The sequence below is a fragment of the Macrotis lagotis genome, chromosome 1, assembly GCF_037893015.1.
Source record: "Macrotis lagotis isolate mMagLag1 chromosome 1, bilby.v1.9.chrom.fasta, whole genome shotgun sequence".
In the NCBI taxonomy this organism is placed as follows: Eukaryota; Metazoa; Chordata; class Mammalia; order Peramelemorphia; family Peramelidae; genus Macrotis; species Macrotis lagotis.
The window spans coordinates 699,739,784-699,761,410 of NC_133658.1; the positions used below are offsets into that span (position 1 = coordinate 699,739,784).

Genomic DNA, 21,627 nt, shown 5'->3' on the forward strand with positions numbered 1-21,627 from the left:
TAATGTCAAAATGCTAACTCAGGAATTTGTTTATAGGATGTTTCTAACTCTATTTCTCAAGCCAAGTAGATTAGAAAGAATTGGGAATGTGGGTAACAAATCTAGAGATATAACATTTACTCATTTAATTGATTAATTAATTAGATGTCATATAATTTATATTATATTATATATTTATATTATATATTTATTATTATTTATTGTATTCCATATTCAGAAACCAATGGTACTATAAATAAGGCAATATAAAATGAAAATTACAGCACTATGTTTTCCTCCAAATTAAATTAAAAGGAAAAAAATGTGCTCATTACTCCAAAATTCATAGAAAAATTGTAAATTCATACATTCTAAGTAAAATAAATAAATGTACACACATATATCTAAACTTTAGATAACTACTTAATTGGTTATTGAGCTACTAAGTTAGTTACCTATATTATATTAAATATATCTTTATATATTACATAAGCAATATAACTAACGACAACTTGTTAGATGTCTAATCTAACTTAATAAGTAGGAGAAGTATCGTCAACAGTTTATAAAAGAAGATACCTCTCTATTAACTAATAAACTCAGAAGATACAAATAAACAAAATACATTGTGAAAACAACTTTGCTTCTGATGCTTTCTTTTTTCTGGAGAAGAAAATATAATATTGCTGCATTAGCTACAAAAGATCTTAATAACTCTTAATGATATTTTCATATTCAAGTAGCATATGTAGACTTAGCTCCTTTCTTCCTTCATGGATAAACTGGAAATCTGACAGGTTAATATATGAAGCGATTTTGAATGGGATCTTTACAATTATTTCAGATTATCTACAGTAGTTTTTCTCTACCACGTAACTGTTGAAAGGGTGATAGATATTTTATGAAAAATATGCAAATGGTTGCAAAATGAAAAGCTATAGAATACTTACATCAACAATAAGAAAGTCCAGCCAGCACCATGCATTAGTAAAATACATTTGGAAACCATATGCAACCCACTTCAGAAGCATTTCCAGAATGAAAATGTATGTGAAAACCTTGTCAGCATATTCCAACATTGTCTTAATTGTTTTTCGTTGTTCAATATATATGTCCTCAAAGGCCTACAAAAGAAAGTTTGCTATTAATTATTCATTGACATGAATGGCTTTTGATTGAATTCCTCAGTGCTGGAGAAAATATGTAAATATATTTTTTTGGATAATTAAATCATAACATTTCCAAGAGTCTTAGGTTAGATGGTTTGGTGTTTTTCCACAACTGAGTCTCACTGTCTAGTTATTTTCTCATAAAAGCAATTCAGCTATTTTAACTAAATTGATGGGGTAGTTGAGTACTATGTTATGGTTGACTGCTTTTCTCATTGTTAGGTTGCTATATCAAGTTGCTCTCTCAGAAAACTTTTTCCCTCAGGAAAGCATCTGTAAGTGAAGTCCTATCTCAGGCCACTAATCAGGAAGTAATTTCACTATTATAAGACTACCCCCAAAGACTATAGAGCATATAAACAGTGGGATACAAAAACAAAATCCCCTACTCTCTAAGAGATATGAAAAAGTTAATCCAGGGCTGAACTAATGATTGAAGATGCTTATCTTGAATAAAATATGCTAAACTCTCAAAAGGGAAAATGAGCAAGGAAGTTTCAGACCATATTATTACCAGAAAAAGATGACCAAGAGAATAATAATAATAACTTTCAAGTCAAATATTTACTTTGCTATCTCTATAAAATTTAAATGAGAATAAATTACATATGCTTTGAACATAACCTGGTTGAGATTTGAAAAGATTTTCAAAAATGATATTCTACATCATACCACACCTAAAATTTATAGAAAGATATAAAGAATCGGAGGTTCAAATATGCTCATTAATTGCAGACATTAGGTAGAGCAAAGCACTGCTTTAGGGTCTCTCTTCAGCAAGGTATCTCTAAAGCTAATGATAAAATCATATGAGATGACAACAAAAAAGTCATTAAAACAAGACTACACAGTCCTCAATGATTTTTGCTACCACCTTCAAGGGTATCTTAGTTCCGAGACCAAATGGAATTTTCCTTATAAATGGTTAGATCCTCCAAGTGCTCCCCTTTATGGATGTTATTGTGTTGGTTGCCCTTAGTTCTGGAGTACTGCAGAATCTCTAGAACAAGAAGCATAAGCACTCTAAAAAAATTTGGTTGAACTCTTCAGACAGGGAAAAAAAAAACCCAGTGAGTAATGATGAATAATATCTATTGTCTAACCTAGGATGTTCAGTCGAGTGACTGATTAATAGAAAGGTTCATCAGCATATATATATATATATATATATATATATATATAATTAGTAAAATGTTAATGCATGAACAATGAGCAGGCCCCAGAATTAAATAGGAGAGTGGGATGACTTTAATATAAAGCTTTTAATGATCTAAAATTTTCACCAAAATAACAGCTTATTTTTTAACAATGATGTTATTTTGGGGATGCTGTATGGATATGAATCATGGAATTCCTCTCCTCTCTCTTCTCCTCTCTCCTTTTCACCCATCCTCTTCCCTCCCCTGGAAGAATGATGAGTAGTGGAAAGGACTTGGAGAGACAGATGCATGTGACAATAATCTGCAACTGATGCTAGTCTGCTATGCATGTATCAAAGAAGAGATTGACTGTCGCTCCAGGATTAGAATCGGATGATGGGGTAAAAGGAAGATTCCAAATATTTTGGTTAGCCTCTTTTTCTTCTCTCCTCTCCTATTTTCTCAACTGACTTCTTTCTGTTACAGTATCTAGTTAAGAGAGCATGCTGTATGGGGAAGTCTTGGGACTTTTTTCTATCTAAGAATACCATGTGGCCTGTGAGAAAGGCCTCAGTATTTATTTTTTCATTTTGAGTAAGAGAAATTAATTTGAAATATACAAATATGTACATATATTATAAATTATAAAAATATGCATATATATACACACATATGTACAGAACTTTGTGCAAATTTCAAAGATCATGAGATTGAGTCATCTGGGAATTAAGGAATCTCAGGGTCAAGTCCCTAGAAGATTTTGTAGTTAACCCACCAGACGGGTGAGAAAGAGAGAAAGAAAAAGACAGAGACAGAAACAGAGACAGAGAGAAGAGCTTCTTTTTCAACATAATTCAGTAGAAGCTAAAATGGGGCCTCATCAAGGTCACATTTGAATTTGAATTTGATGGGATTGGTGTTTCAAGTAAGCCTATTCTCCAGAGACAGAGATGATACAAGGGATAGTGTGCCCAGAAGTGTTAGGTGATATATTTGTATTTTTGAATATCTTTGTAAAAGTTAATTGATGTTAATTAGTTAAATGGAACTGGTGGTAGCTAATAGTGAGGGAGCAAACTCAGAATAGGAGCTTCCACTGATACCATTAGAGAGAGTCATCCCAACCCCTATAAGGTACCACAAGAATCTTCACTTTGGAAAAGTAAGGGCAGAGAGTGCTCATTTCAAATATATAGAAGATAGAAAAAAGGGTTGGTAATGGAGGATGACTTTAAAGGTGTGAATATTATTATAAGAAGAGTGTCAAAGGTGCTAAAGTTTTATGAGGAAAACTAAGAACAACATAAAGGATGGTGATTTTTGTTTTTTGTTTTAATTACTGCTATAATGGGGAAAAGAAGAGATTTAAAACTTTAGAATTTTTGTTCAGACTGGACAGGACAATTAAAACTGATAACAGAAAGAAGACAGATATTTATTTCTTACTATATATTTTTTTCCTCCACCAAGAAGTGACATGGGCTAGGAAAAAAAATTGGCAATAAGAAATTAAAAACTGGGATAAATAAGAAAACAGTAAGAGTACATTTAGCTGCCCTTGAAAAATTCATCAGGTCTAGCTAGTATGTTTAGGTAATAAATGAGAGAATTGGAGGATGGGATTGCTGAACTGCTATCAGTGATATTAGGGATTCTGGAGAGTGAGAGAAGCACTAAAGGACAGATGGGGTGGGAGAAGGAGTAAATGTTCTGATTTTAAGAAAAGTAAAGGAAATGGAATCTGTCAACTTCTGGTTCATGGTTAGTGAACATCTATTAAAGGAAGCATTGGTACAAAAACAAGTTGTACCAGGCAGTTTTTTTTTCTTTTTGAAAGGGTTTCTAAACTGTTAGACTGGGGGAATACTGTAGATGTAATTTACAAGAATTTTTTGAGGGTTAGATGGGAAAAATAAAGGCTTGATGATAGGATAATTAAGTGGATTTGTAACTAATTAATTGGCCAGATTGAAGAGCTGAAAGGAGCCATAGAGATTTTCTAGTTCATTCCTTTCAATTTGAGGAAACAAAGACTAGGAAAAGTTAAGTGAATTGCCCCCAAATCACAAAGGTAATAAGAATATCCAGGATTTGAAATCAGATACTAATTTGATCCTCATAAGAAGCCTGGGAACTAATATTATCTCCATTTTGTTGATGAAGAAACTGAGGCAAATTGCAGTGAAGTTACTTGCCCAGGGTTACAGCTTTTAAGTTTTTGAGGCCAAATATGAACTCAGGTCTTCCTGATTCTAGACCTGTTCAGGTACTAAGCCATCCCTAGCAGTCACAGGATTGAGTCTTGCCAGTCCCTGGTCTTTAATTTTGAACAGAGTTGGGGAAATGGTCCTTAGCCTCATGGGGCTCAACTGGAGTTATCCTTTACCTTCTTACCATCTTAAACTATCACTCTGCATCTCCCTTTCCTTTTGTTGACAATATTTTAGAAAGGATGTTCTATACCCAGCTATTTCCCATTTTTCTTTCACCAGGAGTAAAAAACTATGAAGAAGGGAAAATAAAAGTATCAAGGTATAACTGCATCAGGAGAAGGGTGGATCTTCTCTCTACTCCTTTGGAGGATGGGGATGTAGGTGGAAAAGAACATTACAGGGACCATCCATAGGAGTGGTAGTTGTACTATATTGTTTTATGAATTATTGGAGGATCATGAGGAAAAGCAAAGGGATGGGTTAATCTCAAGGAAAAAACATGCCCTGGTAGATATCAACAATGTGGGGAAAGCCCCATTCACCCTTTATTTGTTTTGGCTTTGTCCTTATCTCTCTCTCACCCTTGATATGCAATTAATTGCCTGTCACTGCTTTCTAGGAAATATTGTCCATATTTGTCTCCTTTTCATCCACTGGATCATCCAGCTAGTTTAAGCTCCCATTGTCTCTCTCTCTCTCTCTCTTTTTAAAATTATTTTATTAAGGCAATGAATGGGGTTAAGTGACTTGCTCAAAGTCATACAGCTAGGCAATTACTGAGTATCTGAAATAATATTTGAACTCAGGTCCTCCTGACTCCTGCTCCAACTAGCTGCTCCCTCCCTTAACTAAGACTATTGTTATAAATATGTGGCTAATCTTCCTGCTTCTAGTCTTTCCTCTCTGCAATTTATTTACAAGCTGCCATTATAGGCTTTCTATGCACAGATCCAAAGCATGCTACTCTCCTGTTGAAAAACTTTCAGTTATTCCCTCTTACTTAGAGGATGAAATTCAAACTCCATAGTCTGGCATTTAAGGTCCCTCTACAATATGGCTCCAAACTTTGTAGATACACAGAGATACTCCTTTGATAGCTGTGCCTCTCTCTGTGATGCTTGAATTAACATCTGTGGTCAGGTGGGCAGATTATTACTCAATCACAGTTGGATGATTGGTGGTAAAATGACAACTAAGAACCACTGATCTATCATTTGCCTAACAATGGCTTCCTAAGCAATAATAACCAAGACTTTCAAATAATCCAATTCAATTTTTAACTCATTTGACCAAGACAGTTGCCTGAATTAGTAGGACAATTCAGTCAAGAAAGTCAAACCAGAATGTGCAGAATAAGCTCATTTTCTTTACACTTTGGTGCTTCTAAACAGTTAGATCCTTGACCTTGGCTGTAAAACAACTAATAATTCAAATTCATGTCAACACAGAACCTCTGAGTTGAGTCTCTTATTTGGGAAACATATTTCTTCCTTTAAAATTTCATCTAAAACACCCCAATCTAAACAATGCAGTTTATCAGTTCAATAGCTTTCTTTAGCATTTCCTAAGGTTTACGACTTCCAATACATATAGAAATATTTTTCAGGGGGCAAATGAGGGCTATATGATGACACATTTAGAAATTTGGTAGATTAGGTTCACTTACCAGAGCACCACTACTTAGGAGGATCATGAAGACAATGAAGGTCTCAAACCAGTTATGTTCCACTATCTTATAGCAAGTTTTTCTCAAATTCCACCAGAGTTTTCCTCTGCCTTCTTCTATGCTGACCTGACAACACTTGAACTTCCGTACACAGCCTAGGTTATTTGATATGAAATTAAAAAAAAAGTAAAATCAAAGTAGAAAATAATTCTGAAACTATATCCCCTATTTTAATATTTCATAGGGAAAATCTGAGTAAATTAAGCCTTTCTTGTAGCATTTAATTGAAATAAAGTGTTGCAGCCATATAAAAAGTTCACATAGGAATTAACTTTTTTTCAAAGATTAAAATATGACTAAATTTCCTCAAAACCCGCTCTTTCCCAATTTTCTTTTAACACATACCCCTAGCAGGTTTCTCCTAATTTTCACCTATAGGTTCTCTATCTCCTACCGCAATTAACTGAATCCCCCTTTTGACTCTATCTTGATCCTATTGATTACTAAAGTGCAATGATATTCCAAATTTCATCTCTTCCTTGGAACCTGAAAACCATAAAAGAAGAATATCAACTGAACTTTAAGAAACACTCATATTTTGCTTTATATATTTTAGTGCTCTTAAAAATAGCTGGATGCATCTGTGAATCCAAAAAATTATGCAAGTTAAATTCCATTCCAGAAGAAGGATGTAATAAAATTATTTTACTCAACTATATAAATGTGTCTTTTAAGAAATTTATGTTCAACCTAAAAAAAAAGAAATTTATGTTCAAATAATATTTATAAATTATTTGAACTTTTAATGAGTTGAAAGGTTAACGGTGGCTTACAAGGTCACAAGCTTTAAAAACACAAATACAAATATCTAAGTTTCTGTAAACTATCTTTAAAAAATGAATTGTTACCTTCTAGTTATATTTTTTTTCTCTAAAACTGATAGGCTAAAATACTTAAAAGTATTTTTAATATGACAACAGTTTTAGGCATATAGAAGTTAGGTTACAATGATCATTAGGATTAGGGGAGTAAGTGATCTAGCCATATTAATCAGGAAAGATCTTAATTATGTCTTGGTACACTATTGCTAATTTTACATAGTAAGAATGATTTCCATTTGGTGAAATGCCTATGGACTTTTTTAGAACAGAGATATAGAAATAATTTATATTTCTTTAATATTTTATGGCTTATAAAGCACTCTCATATATTTATCAAATACTATTGCTATTTTATCATTATACTTGGTTCTTGTAAGAAACAAAAAATAATATGTGTGAAAACACTTTGAAAATTAGAGGTTATACTTATTGAAATATTATCATTAACTTTCAATGCACTGATTTATTGAATTTTTAAAACAAGGATTTAACATGTTTCAAGGAAAAATTCTTTCTGACATATGTCATTAAAGTAAATAATTAGATTATATAAATGCATTTGTATATTTGTACTTACATTCTTTATAAATCTATATTGTGACTATGATTGCATCTTTTCATGAACTAACCAGTATTTATTACTTTTTTATTTTTATTTTTTATAAAAATTTCTCAAGCATTATTGTCAATATTGTCTCTCTCTATATATATGTATATTACACATATATATATATGTATATTAGAATTTATCTTATATTGACTATTGGGCAGAGTTGACCTATATCATCAGGCTTATTAAAATGATTTTTACTCACAATTTTTTAGTAATAAAATAATTCCTGGAATTACAAAGCTTTAATGATATTCAGAGGATTTATCCATAACTGAGATAATAACATATGCTTGTAGACTTTGTGATCCTATAATATAGTTTTACTTTACTTCTTTGAGGTTCCTATATGTCATAGAATTTATTTTGTTTCAGGATATAATTATCTAATGCATCTAATAATCATTCAAATCTTTCTGATCAAAATTCTCCATGAAGGCTCTTAGATCTGGAGTTAATTGCACATGCAACCAAGTTAACTAGCATGTTTTGGGTGAAGGAAGCACCATCTCTCTGTAAATTTCTTTTAGCATGTTTCTATTAAGAGCAGCGAAAAAAGAATAGCAATCCTTTATTAGTTTTTTTTCTTTACTTAAGGCTCCACAAACATGATATGCCTTTGAATAGCTAATGACACTCAGATTATATATTTACTTAGAAATAACTACAGAAATTAGTGAATTCCATTTCATGTTGCCTTGTCTGTTTGAAATTATAGTCTTTTGAAAGAACAGAAAAAAAAAATCAAAGCAAAAGTTCTGTGCTGATTCACTTTTCTTTCCTTACCTTCTGTGAAGCAGGCTTCTGGTTCTAATGCTTCTTCAGGTTCGACTTCAGGTTGTTCCCCTTCTGCGGGGGCTCCCACATCCACTGTGCTACCTTCAGATGAACTAGATGCATTTAATTTCTGCAAATCAAACCCCACAGAAAATCATTTTTAAAAAGAAATATCATTTGTAATACTGATAAAACATACCCCAAGTCTTCTGTATGCATTTCCGAGCTCTGAAATGTAAGGTTCACTTAAATGTCCATACGTAATGCCAATCTGCTTTAGTAGAGGTGGGGTCACAAGATTAGACACAATACAGACTGTGTCTGTATACATTGTCTCTTGTACAAATATATTAGATAATTTGGCATCAACCAATATGGGCACTATGCAATGGAATCCTTAAGCAAGACTACAAAATGTCTGCCTTGCTAGGCTTAAATTTCTCTGGTGTTGTCCATTATGAATCAGTCTGTGAATAACTTGTTTTATTCTAACATTGTGACCCAACCAATGAAAGCTGCACAGGAGTATTTTCATGTCAAACGCAGAAAATATTATATTGGATGCACATAGACAGCAGAATCTAAATTTACCCATTTCTCATTGACATGAAAACACATTATTACCAGTTGGTCTTATATATCTTCTACATCTCTGTAATTTCATAAAGAGCAGCAGATTATTAGCTTTATAGCAATAGCCAGTATATTGCATTCTCTTTAGCCAATGCACGTTTATGTTTCATTGTGCATTGGGGAAACTACTTGTTACTCTGGCACACATACATGTCCTATGAATACAGGAAGAAAACAAGTGGATTTTCTTTCCTTTTTTTTCCTTTTTGTTTTAAATGAAATTAAACATTGCCCAAAGAAAATAAAATAAGATAATTTATATCTTTTAGAGCTTTGATCAGGTCGAGTGGTTCTTGAACCAAAAATAAATGAAGAAGTCCAAATCTTCAACCTGGTTCCTTGAAAACCCAAACTGAGGCACTATCAAAGTTACCCAGGAACAGGTATGAGTGCCACACTAAATCAGAGTAGTTTTGATCACAGCATTCTCCGACCTGTTATAATGTTATTACCATAGAGTGTATAACATCAAGAGATAGCTGCACTGATAAGTAGCTAATTTATAGAGGGAATGATGTAAGCACATGAGTAAAATGCACCGTTCACCATGTTGCACTAATATTGACAAAATGGATATTGTACTATAACACAACTTGGACAAAGAGTTAGAGGTATTATTCCTGAGAAGATGGATAGAGTTAGATTGATGGCATCTTAGCACAGAGTCATCTATCATATGACAAAATTATATTTCTACAGAATATTTTCTTTTCTCAAGGCTTACTCCGGAGCTTCGTTCCAGAATGGAGTTTACCCTGGTTTTTTTCCTATGTCAGGAAATTTCAAAGTCCCATGGAAAATGAAAAGATTTCTAATACAAGCTATAAACAAAAATGAAACTGATAATCAAAAATGACTTTTTCCCAACCACAGCAATTCATAAAGACTGTTTCCCAATGTACCATATAGTAGTAGTGATATGCACTAACTGAATAAGTGCCGACACTGGTTGACATATATCAAATATTTACTTGGTTAATTAAGGTATTAGAGGGATACTGTTATCCTAAGTAAAATTATGCAATCATATAAAATGTTTTCCTTCTTTTACCATAAAAATATAAATCTAAGAAGTTTAAGCTCTCTCTTGACTTTCAGAATTACAAGTTCAAGACTATATATTTTTTAATCTTCCCAAGGTAAGTAAATAAAAGACTATGTATACATTTTATACAAAAATTGAAATATTTTTATTTTGGTCAAATATTTCATACTCTCAAACATATAGAGGACTAATTAATAATACCATGTTTGCCACCATATTCTAATAAATTAGTTAGGTTAACCTGCATCATTATTCTAAAAAAAACAGGTAGTCTGCATTACACTTTAAAATATTTTTGAATTTTCTTGAAAATGTATCTTTTTTTTATGAAAAGGAGAGCTACATTTCTGAGTAGCCAATGCTGAATGAAGGAGTTTGTGGCAGGTTCATAGGGAAGAATGAAATAGCACACATTTATAAGGCACCTTTGTTGCAAAGTACATAATATAGGGTTATGTGACCTGTTCAAATCACACATGTTGATTCTAAGATACTGGTGGGACCTCTGGGTAAAGCTATCTTATAGACAAATAGAAATGTTAGACTTCAGCTCAGAAGGGAGAACAGGTTTAGGATTATAAATTTCAGAGATTTCAGAAATAAATAAAAATGGTGAACCTGCTTAGATACCTCTACAGTAGAACTGTGATCTATACTCTTCCTGTTGTAAAATAATAGTTTCAGGAAGTGAAAATTCTAGTTTTGTGATCTACTGATAAATCCGTGATTATAAATATATCCTCCATCCCTACTTACCAGAAGATGTCCCATGATGCTGTATAAAAATACCCTCCCTTAAAGAGAATCATTCTCTCTCTGTTCTTGATACAGAAAACCACATCCTTTCCCCTTTAAAGGGGAAATAATTGGTCTAACAAAGCATTTTACATGTGATTACTTCCTCCAAAAGACTGTCTATGGACATAAATCCTAACTATATAGATGTGAAAATCAGGGCAGAATAAATATTGCCTAAAGCCTTAGTTCTTCATTTATCCTATCTCACTATTATTCACTATAAAGTTGTATAGATTGAGAATCCTTTATAAAGTTTCAAACCTGGAGTAATTTCTAAAAGGTGGACAATTAGCTGTATTATTTGTATGTGTTAATTAAATGATTCAAATGGGATACTAGCGTGAATTTTACCATTATTCCATAATTTGCAGGTTTTGTATCTATTTATATAATATATAGTATAGTGTCAAATATGGCACCAAACATTTCTTAGAACAAGCATTTAACTTAAGAGAAACATCATGAAATATAGAGGAAATTTTGATTCCCAAAGGTTTTCATGAGAGGGCCTGGAATATACAGCCTACTATGTGCCAGACCCTACATTTTTTACAATCATTATCTCATTTGATACTTACAACAACTCTGCAATGTAGGTGCCATTATTATTCCCATTTTAAAACTGAAGAAAAGGCAAAGATTAAGTGTCCCAAGGTCATATAGCTAATAAGTGCCTGAGGTCAGATTTGAATTCAGGTCTTTCTGACTCCAGGCCCAGCTCTCTATTCATCAGTTGTTTCAGGATAGGAAAAGTTATCATAGTCATCACAACTTGAAATGCAAAAAAGTCATTTACTTAAAATATGAGAAAGAAGGTAAACATTTTGTATTGGATTAGATTAAAGGTTTATATTACTTAAATTTGAATAGCACTTACAGGAAAATGTAGAGAAAATTACAGAAATTCCAGAGGGATTATATTCAAACTAATCTTGAACAAAATATAAAATATTTCCAGATAGTATAAAATGATCAGACAACCAACAGTGTCTATACTTGAAAAATATCAAGAATCAGTTGCATTCATATGAAACATAAAATTAAATTTTAAGATAGTATCATCATAGAGCAAATTTATTCTCACTGAAAAACTATATATTTCTTATAATCATAATCAGATGAAACAAACTAGATGGAGTCTTATTCTCCTAAATGAACTATTCAATGAATCTTTAAGGAGTTCAATATTTTATTTTACAACATATAAATACTATTTCTCCACACTATTGATGATTTATTCTTAAAAAAATCAACATGACAACAGTCATTACTTGAAATTTTAAATTAAAAGCATAATCCAGTATCATATAATTCAGAAAAAATTGATGCCACTTCCTCAAGAATTATTTCAATACTTTTAAAAGTCTATCCTGTCAGTCATCAAGTTATGATCAATTATTAAGAAATTACAATTTATAATTCCATTCAATTTGAAAAAAAAGAAGTAAGAATCCTAATTCTATTTTGTAAAAAGGGGGTGGAGGGAGTTCAAATTGAACTATATAGATGATTCAAGGAGTCTATATGAACTATTTTATTCCTCTAGGATTCTAATGCTTTGTTCCACATGGATCCTACTGTAAATCTATATTTTAAAAATCCCAAGTTATTCTGCATGAAGAATCTTAGCAGCTCAGTCAATGAGAGTTATGCTTTTCCTCTAAAATAGTTTCAGAATCAAAATGCTTTATCCACAAGAGAAAGGATTCCTTCACTGGTCTTTCTTCATAAGAAAGATGTCAAATCAAAGTAATCTTTTTTATATTATAGCATATCAACCAGACAATTTTGGTAGGCTTTATGATTTTAAGATGTGATTAGCTATAACCTTCAAAATAGAAGTATGTAGGAAATATAAATGAAAACAATTTTTTAGCAATTAGGGTTTGTAGTAAAGCTAATTGATATACAGTAATTTATAAAATATCCAAACAAATTCAATTTAATTCAAGAAAATTATTTGGAAAGGAAATTGTTTCAATGAAAAAATTCTTTTTGTCTATAATGTATCAGGAAAGGGTGTTATGTGTGTTTATGAATATGGCAGCATGGTGGACAGATCAGTTTCAGAATAAGGAAAACCTGTGTTCAAGCTTATCTTCAAAACATACTATTCCCAAGTTACATAACTTCTCAATGCCCCTAATAAGTTCCTAAGATTATAAACTACATGATATTTGCTGATAATAATCTATTATTCCAGCTCTCCTTATGCTCCATTTCTCCTATAGTTCTTCTTTCACATTCATCCAGATTTCCATACTAGTCTCCCCCACAAACCCCCAAACTCAAGGACTTTCCTTCTTATCTTTCCTCTTTTGGACACCAGCTCTGTACTCATTTCATCTCTACATCATTTTCTGTTCTTTAATTACTTGACTCCTCTGTCTTTAGCTGCTTTTCTCATGTTAAAGCTCAGTTTTCATTAACTACTTCCCTTCCTTTGTACAGCTACCTTATCTTTAAAAATTCTTCACTATACCCTATCATCTCTTAAACTATCATTTCATATCACCCTTCTCTCAGTCAAACTCCTTTAAAAAGTTGTCTACATTTGTTGCTCTACTTGTCTTCCTCTTACTTGTATGCTCTTTGCAATCTGGCTTCTTACCTTATCACTCAACTGAAACTACTCTCTCCATAATTACCAGTAGTGTCAAATCTGATGATCTTCTCTAAGGCCTAATACCTTTCAATTTGTATTTTATATTTGACTCTGTTGACCACTTTCTCCTCCTGGATCCTCTTTCCTCTTGGTTTTTAGGACACTTCTTTCTCCTGGTTAGTTTCCTATCTGTCTGATTGTTCCTTTATGGTTTCTTTTGCTGGTTCATTATCTATATCATGGCAAATATTTGTCATTGTCTTGGAATGACTTTTCTCCCTCTCTACTCTCTCATTCACCTCATTTGTTTATATGGGTGTGGCTCTCTCTCCAAGACTTCCAGCTCTGTATCTAGCCCCAATCTCTTACCTGATCTTTAGTCTCATACCATCAATTGCTACTGGACTTTTCAAACCTTATGTCATATAGGCATCTTAAACTCCACATGTCCAAAACAGTTCCTTTCCACTCAAACTCATACACTTCCAAATTTTTTCTGTTTCTACAAAAGCATCACCATCTTTCCAGTCTCCTAGATTTGTAACTTCAGCATTATCTTTAATTTCTCACTCTCTGTCATACCACATATCCATCCAAGTAATCAAATCTTAACTTTTCTACCTTCTCAATATTTCTCACATCTTATTCTTTATCTCTACTGACAAAATCATCACCTTTTACATAGATTATTATAAAAGCCTCTTCATTGATCTTTCTGTCTCAAGTCTTTTACCACTCTAGTCCATCCTATGTACTGATGCTCAAATAATTTTCTCAAGTGCATATCTGACCATATGCTCTCCAGTGGTTTCTCATTGCCTCTGGGATAAAATTTAAACTTTTCTGATTAGCTATAAGAGCATTATGCAATCTGGTATAAGCCAATGCTATTCCCCTTCTCATACCTATAAACCAGTCACATTGGCCGCTTTTCTATGTTCCTTTCATGTGACACCATATCTCCCATTTTTATGTCAGCATACTGGTCATCCTCCAAGACTGTTATGTACTTTTCTGTCTCATAGTGTTCCTCTTTTCTATAAGATATAGTTCAGGCACCATCTTTTGCAAAAAATCTTTCCTACTTTTCATAACAGTGCCCTCTCACCCAAACTACTTTGGACTGAAATACCTTGTATATATGAACTTTCTTAATTTGTACTCCTTGTTCTTCCCATAATAATGAAAACTCATTGCAAAGAGGAATTGTTTCATTTTTTATACTTGTATTCCTAGAATCTACCTGGGTTCTAGGTACCTGGCATGTAGTAAAGGTGAACAAGTACTTGGATGATTGACTGATCTGCATTGGTAAACAGGTGCCCTTGGAGCAGGTAATCTTTTGAGGCTTTTCGGTACTGTGGAAGACATTCTTCATTCTGTGGGATCTCCATTTTCATGTTGGTCTTTTGGTCATACCCCCAGGGCAGATGAAGACTTAGCACAGTAGTAGACCTCCACTGATGTCTTAGCCACTACTTGAAGAATAATTGGAGCGAGGTGCTAAACCACTACTCAGACACCACCTTTGTCCTGTATACCAGAAAGGTGTTAGCGGGAACTTCTGCTAGCTCTCTTTCCTTCTTGTCTTGCCTCTTCTGGACACCAGCTCTGTGCTCTGTGCTTACTTGCTCTCTCTCTCTCTCTCTCTCTCTCTCTCTCTCTCTCTCCCCCCCCCCTCTCTCTCTCTGTGTCTTTCTCCCTCTGCCAGATCAGCTTGGTCTGACCATGTGGCTGAACAAGATGGCCCCAGCTCCATGAGGTTGATTTATGGTGATCTAAGCTTCTCTTTTCTCTTTCTTTCTTCTAAGCTTCTTCTCTTTTTTTTCCTTTTCCCATTTTTAACTTGACTACTCCTTTAGCTGTTTTTAATTTTAACTTCTGCTAATCAACCTGTCCTTTAGGTAGCTCACTGTCTTGCTACCTCTCCTCAGGTCTTAACCTGTGACCTGTGAACTCTATGTAGTAACTGGTGAACTTTCTATAATTACATGTGAACTTTGCAGCAACCTTTGAATTAAAGGCTTTCTTAACCTCTTGAGTCAGAGAGCTAGTGAGTTTTAACCCCAAATGACCCCCCCCAAATTGATCTTTAAGCCCCTCTTTCCCTGAGGGCATTTTCTCCTTCACTTGGGATTCTCCACATTGATGAAATCACAGGTGTAAAGATAGAAAGAAACAAAATTAGAGAAGTCATAAATATAATTTTACTGATATATGATTTCATTGATGTAGGGAGCTCATGGAGAGGAACTTCTGTCAGAGCAGATGGTCTCCTCCTCAGCAATTTATGATCATAAAAAGTACCTGAGGCACTAAAAAGTTAAGCAATTTGCTCAAGGTCATTGTGTCTACAAATATTCAAATATAAAAAAAACATAGCCCCTCTACCTTGTGGTACTTTTGTATGCTGCCAATTTCAGTTTTATTTTTTTCATATTATCTAACAGACCCAAATTTTCCATCTATCTGTCTCTTTTGATAAAAGAATATGGATAGAAATATATTTCTATCTTTTTGCCATAAAGATGCTAGAGATCTACTATTCACTTAAGAGTACCCTAAGTATTCATTTATCCCCTTTAGGGATTTATAGGATTAGAGATGCAGCAAAGTTGTCAAGGGGTACTAGAGTCAGTATCCATAATAGGGAGACCTCTTGTGGAAATTCTGGTGAGTCATGGGCTAAAAAAACCTTTCTACAATTCTCCCCAAACTTCCCTTAACATGCCTATTAAGGAATCATAGTATTATAAATTTAGAGATGGAAGAAATTCTAGAAGTCATCTAGTCCTCCAATTCTGCTCCTTTGAGAAATGAAGCAACTGAGACCCAGAGGGATCATGTGACTTGCTAATAAATAACTGGTAGAACTTTTTACTTTCTAATTTCCTGTCTCCACATTCATTGATCTTTCTTTGGAGGGTTTGGAGTCATTTCTGTGATAGTGACAATGTTCCACCAGAACATTCTTTCACAAAAGGAATGATTAGGGGGAAAAATATGAATGTCAACATTTGAGAGACAATAATCTTTGGAAATTGAATGAAAATAAGCCATATCTTCTCTCCCTACAGCTTCCTCAGGTTCAGTAATTATACAGAATATATACCGAATACTCCTAAATTTACACAAAAAAATCCCTGTATCTCTCCAGAGCTCTAACCTCATATAGCCAAATGCTTGTTTTTCATTATCTGAGTGTTCTATAGTAATAGAAAACTCAAAATTTCTAAAAAGTGAACTCAGTGGTCTTTCCCTTGAGGTTTATACCACCTCTTAACTTTCCAAATTACATAATGGACTTTACCTCCTTTCTAGACTCCCAACTAACTACCCCAGAGGTATCCCCAGTTTTTTACTCTCACTACCTCCGTATAATCATTGTCAAATCTTCTTCATTTTACCCCATGACATCTCTTGCATTCACTTCCTTATCTCCATTCATATCATAACCAGCCTGTTTCAGGTTCTCATCATGTCTTTACTGGTCCATGGCTTTCTAATTAGTCTCTCTGAACCTAGTACTTCTCCTCTTCAATCCATTCTCCACTTGACTGCCAAATTGATATTCAGAAAGCAGTGATTCTATGTTACTCACTTGCTCAAGAAACTTCAGGGAATTGTATCCCTATTACCTTTATGTTGAAATATAATCCAATATGATTTTAAAAGTATTTTACAATCTGTTTTCAGCCCACCTTTACATGCTGATAATATATTACTCCTTTTCATGCACTCCTTATTCCAGTAAAATAGGCTAACATTTTAGCACTTTAACTGTACCCAACAATTGTCTGACATGTTTGGAATGTACTTTTTCCTCTTCATCTTTGCTTCTTGTAATACCTAACCCTCTTCAAGGTTTAGCTCAAATTTTATCACCTACCTGAGGTCTTTCCTAATGCTTTCTGCTTTGAATATGAAATTTCTTCATATTTATTCTTGATAATCTTATATTTGTGAGTATGTTCAATAGAATGTCAATTACTTTGAGAGTGGGTATTGCCCCAGTATTCCTTCATGATCTGATTTCAGTCCATCTTTTCATAGTGATAATATATTACTTCTCAAGTATTCTACATTCTGCCTGATTTACTGTTCCCTGTACACAATATTGAATCTCTTTACTCTATGACTTTACATAGGCTGTCCCTATGTCTAGAATTTATTTACTTTTAATCTTAGACCTTTGAAGAGCCCTGCTTTTTTTCAAAATGGCTGCAACATTTTTTCAAAACAGCTACACCATTTATATGAAGTATTTCCTGTTCTTCCAGTTGCTAGTGTTTTCTTTCCCAAATTATCTTTTTATTTTGCATCTTGGGCAGCTAGGTGACAACAGTGAATAGTGTTGGACCTGGAGTCAGGAAGACTCATCTTACTGAGTTCAAATCTGACCTCAGACATTTACCATGTTGTGTGACCCTGGGCAAGTCACTTAACCCTATTTCCCTTGGTTTCCTCATCTTCAAAATGAGCTGGAGGGGGACAAGGAAAACCACTCCAATATTTTTGCTTAAAAAACCCTCAAATGGAGTGATAAAGAGCCAGATATGTCTGAAGAAAAGCAAAATTATTTTTCTATCTATTTTAAAATTTTTATCGGGGATTCTTAACTTTCTTTTTCTAGCCTCTATGACTTGGCAGTCTGGTGATCTCTTTTTCAGAATGTTTTTAAATACATCAAATAAAAATAGAAAAATTACAAAGGAAGTCAATTGTCTTAAATGGGTATAAAATATTTTTAAAATAAATTCATGGACACAAGGTTAATAATTCCTGCACATATATGTATTGTCTCCTCAACACTGAATGCAAATTGAAATGGGATGTTCATTTAAAAACTTTATATATAGGTTATAGTTTACTATTATTGTCTTGAGATGACTAGCATATATATATATATATATATATATATATATATATATATATATAATTTTTTTGAGGGAGTAACAGGTAGAAGCAAAGGGAGAGAAGCAAAAGGAGGAACCATATTTACTTTTCGCATGTCATTATTTTCCAAAGATTTTTTTGCTAATTTATTTTTCAGATGTTGAAGAAAACATTTTTATTTTAAGGACTATTTAGTGATATTTAGGTCATTGGGTAAAGAAATTAAAGGATTATTTTAATTTTTTCAGACCTTATTTTTATTTCAGAATAGGTAATAATTGTATGGAAATGCAGGCTATTCATGCAGATCAGCAACTATCACTTAGAGGAATACCTACCCACAGTCAATCAGCTAGAATTAATTAGAAGTAAGTCTTCCTGATTCCTAGGCAGGATTCTACCCATAAAATTATAGTTTTTTTCAAAAGAACTTAAATGGATTTTTTTTGAATTTTTAAGAACAAATTACTTAAAATGTCAAATGCTGAATAAAACTTTGATATTAGCCCTTAACTGTCTCAAACCAGCATATGAAGACCAAACCTATCCTCCTGGTGGCCATACTTTAATTAATTTATATTTTTCAAAGAATTATACAACATCCTTTGAGCAGTGTGCACAAGTGTAGGGATTATTTAAATTATTTAAATTATCTTGGAAAAAAAACCAAACCTTGTCACTAAGTAGAACATAACTAAAGTCTAGCTTTACTACTGAAGTTAAATTATTGAAATTTTTTTAAAAGTTGGGGAAGAGTAGGGCACGGAATCTTTTCTTTGTATGTCTATTTAATAAAATACTTGTATGTCTTCTTTAGGCCTTTAAATAGCTTCAACCCCCATAATGTTATAATGGAAATAGATAATTCATAAAAGGCATGCACTTTGTCATTAAGTACAACTTTCTATTAAAATCTACATAGGAAAATCAGCCGTTAAATCACAGAAATGTTAGATTGTCAGACTTGCCTGACCATGCTTATATGACAGCGTAGAGAGCATCTGTGCATGTTTCTACTTTACTGCCAATGGATGGGCAAGGAACAGCTAAGGAGCATGCAGGCCAGTCAATAGTCAGGAAGAAGTGAGGATACATTTATAACTTGCTTAGGTAACCTGGGTGAATGTGGTGGCACGTGCCTCTGTCTGGTTAAAAACCACCAGAGCTGCATTCTTGATTGCTCCAGCTTGACTCTACCCCTGTGAGAAGTAAGAATGGTAAGCAGTGAAGTTCATGATATGATATGGCTAAATTTTATACTGGAACAAAAAAGGCATTCAAATATGACTTCAATACATTTTTTTTTAACACATCTCTTACTGAACTCCAAAAAGCAGAGCATATATTCAATCAGTAAAAGTCAAAGGGTATTAAAAAGAATTAATTTAAAAACAAAAGAATAGAGTCAAAATGTTTAAATAAAAAAAAATAAATTGCTACTATTTAAACTATTTAAACAGACTGAAATACCCTGGAGTCTTACCCTAAATCTGTCCTTGGTGGAGAATATGAGATCATCTGATATCCCAACAGAAGATGGTTGCTCTCTAAGAAGATGCTGTGGCTCTTCAATAACTATCCTCCCTTGCTTCCATGATGAGCCTTCCTTATACTGAACTCCACATTGTCTCCCTTAATGTCACATAATGCACATGCATAGCTTGTTATACTACACTTTTCAGTTACTGTTTTCATTTTTTTAAAACAAATTGAAGGTTTGTGTTGAAACATTTCTGATAGCATGTGCTCATATCTTCTTTCTATCACATTTTGATAATTCTTGCAATACTTCAAACTTTTTCAATATTTTTATCTCTGTTATGGTGATCATGATCCATGATCTCTGATGTTACTATTATAATTGTTTTGGGGCACCACAAACTGCATCCATGTAAGATGACCAACTTAATTGATAAATGTTGCGTTCTGACTGATGTATGATTGCCAGTTCCTCTATTTTTCCTCTCCTGGGACCTCCTAATTCCCTGAGGCACAATATTGTAATTAAGTCAACTAATAGCCCTACAATAGCTTCCAAATAGTCAGGTGAAAGGATGAGTCACTTGATTCAGCAAACATCATTGTAGTTTTTTAAAGAAAATTGCCAGTTACTCCAACCTTCAGCAACCCTGATCAATCATCAACCATAAACATACTTCCAAGACCCTCTACCAGCAAAAACCTTATCACTTCCTAAAGGCTCAGATGACAGTTAGCAAAATAGTTTTTTAGATATAGTACTATTGCATACTTAATAGACTATAGTATAGTGTAAACATAACTTTTATACACACTGGGAAAGCATAAAATTTGTGTGATTCACTTATTAAAATATTTGCTCTTTTGCTGTGTTCTGGAAGTAAACTTGCAATATTTCCAAGGTATGTGCCTATAGTAAGATTCTAGTATTGTATGTAAGAATATCATATACAGAATTAAAATAGATCTCAAACACATCCCAATTTGAATTCAAGGGTATTCTTCTAAGTATAACTTTTAGTGAAATTATCCTAAAATGTATTCTTCAATAGTTACGATTTTAATCTAGAAAGTTGGCAACAAGGACCATGATTTAGAAACATATCCTGGCAAAAGATTTTTTTAAAAAAAGTCAGTGGTAAAAACCACTGATGACATTCTTGATCTGAATACATTAAAACATTGCTTCCACAACATTAATCCCTCATTTTACTCTTCCTTACTTTATTTTTTAACATTTTTTTTCTTTTTATCTCTATGGAAAGGGATAGCAACCTACATCTCCTATCCAATATACCCAACAGAATGTTCATATCCTATCAGAGCAGTGGTAGCCAGGTTCTGAAAAAAAAAAAGATTTTCTATATATTTATCTCAGTTTTCCTCTCTTTGCTACTGTGTGAAAGGCAGAAATAAATGAATAAATGAAATAAACAGTTACATAAATATATGCAAATAATGAGTTGCTACTTATCCTGCTTTTTTTTATCAGCTATCTTTAAAAGACTTATTTTTTTTTAAAAAAGGAACAAGTGGAAAGTTTCTTCAAATTTGAGTTTTAACCATATTTCCTGCACATAGTAGGTCCTTAATAAATCACACTGAATTAACAAGCATAGTAATACAGTAGGATGAGTGAAAGAGAGCATTCCTTAAATAAGGTAACAGGTATGTATACACTTTCAATAGAAACCTATTGATACAGTGCATTCCAACTGAAAGATAGCTTCCTGGTTA

General features: G+C 33.1%; 1 protein-coding gene across 1 annotated transcript in view; it reads right to left on the bottom strand.

The window, feature by feature from the left end:
* Positions 1 to 21,627, bottom strand: part of SCN2A (sodium voltage-gated channel alpha subunit 2) — a 123,226-nt gene that overhangs the window by 27,814 nt on the left and 73,785 nt on the right. The window contains exons 18-20 of the mRNA XM_074215819.1: positions 8,444 to 8,564; positions 6,167 to 6,321; positions 930 to 1,103 (exon numbers count right to left, since the gene is read on the bottom strand). Of these exons, the coding sequence (XP_074071920.1) occupies positions 930 to 1,103; positions 6,167 to 6,321; positions 8,444 to 8,564 (450 nt within the window). The remainder of the gene's footprint in view (positions 1 to 929; positions 1,104 to 6,166; positions 6,322 to 8,443; positions 8,565 to 21,627) is intronic.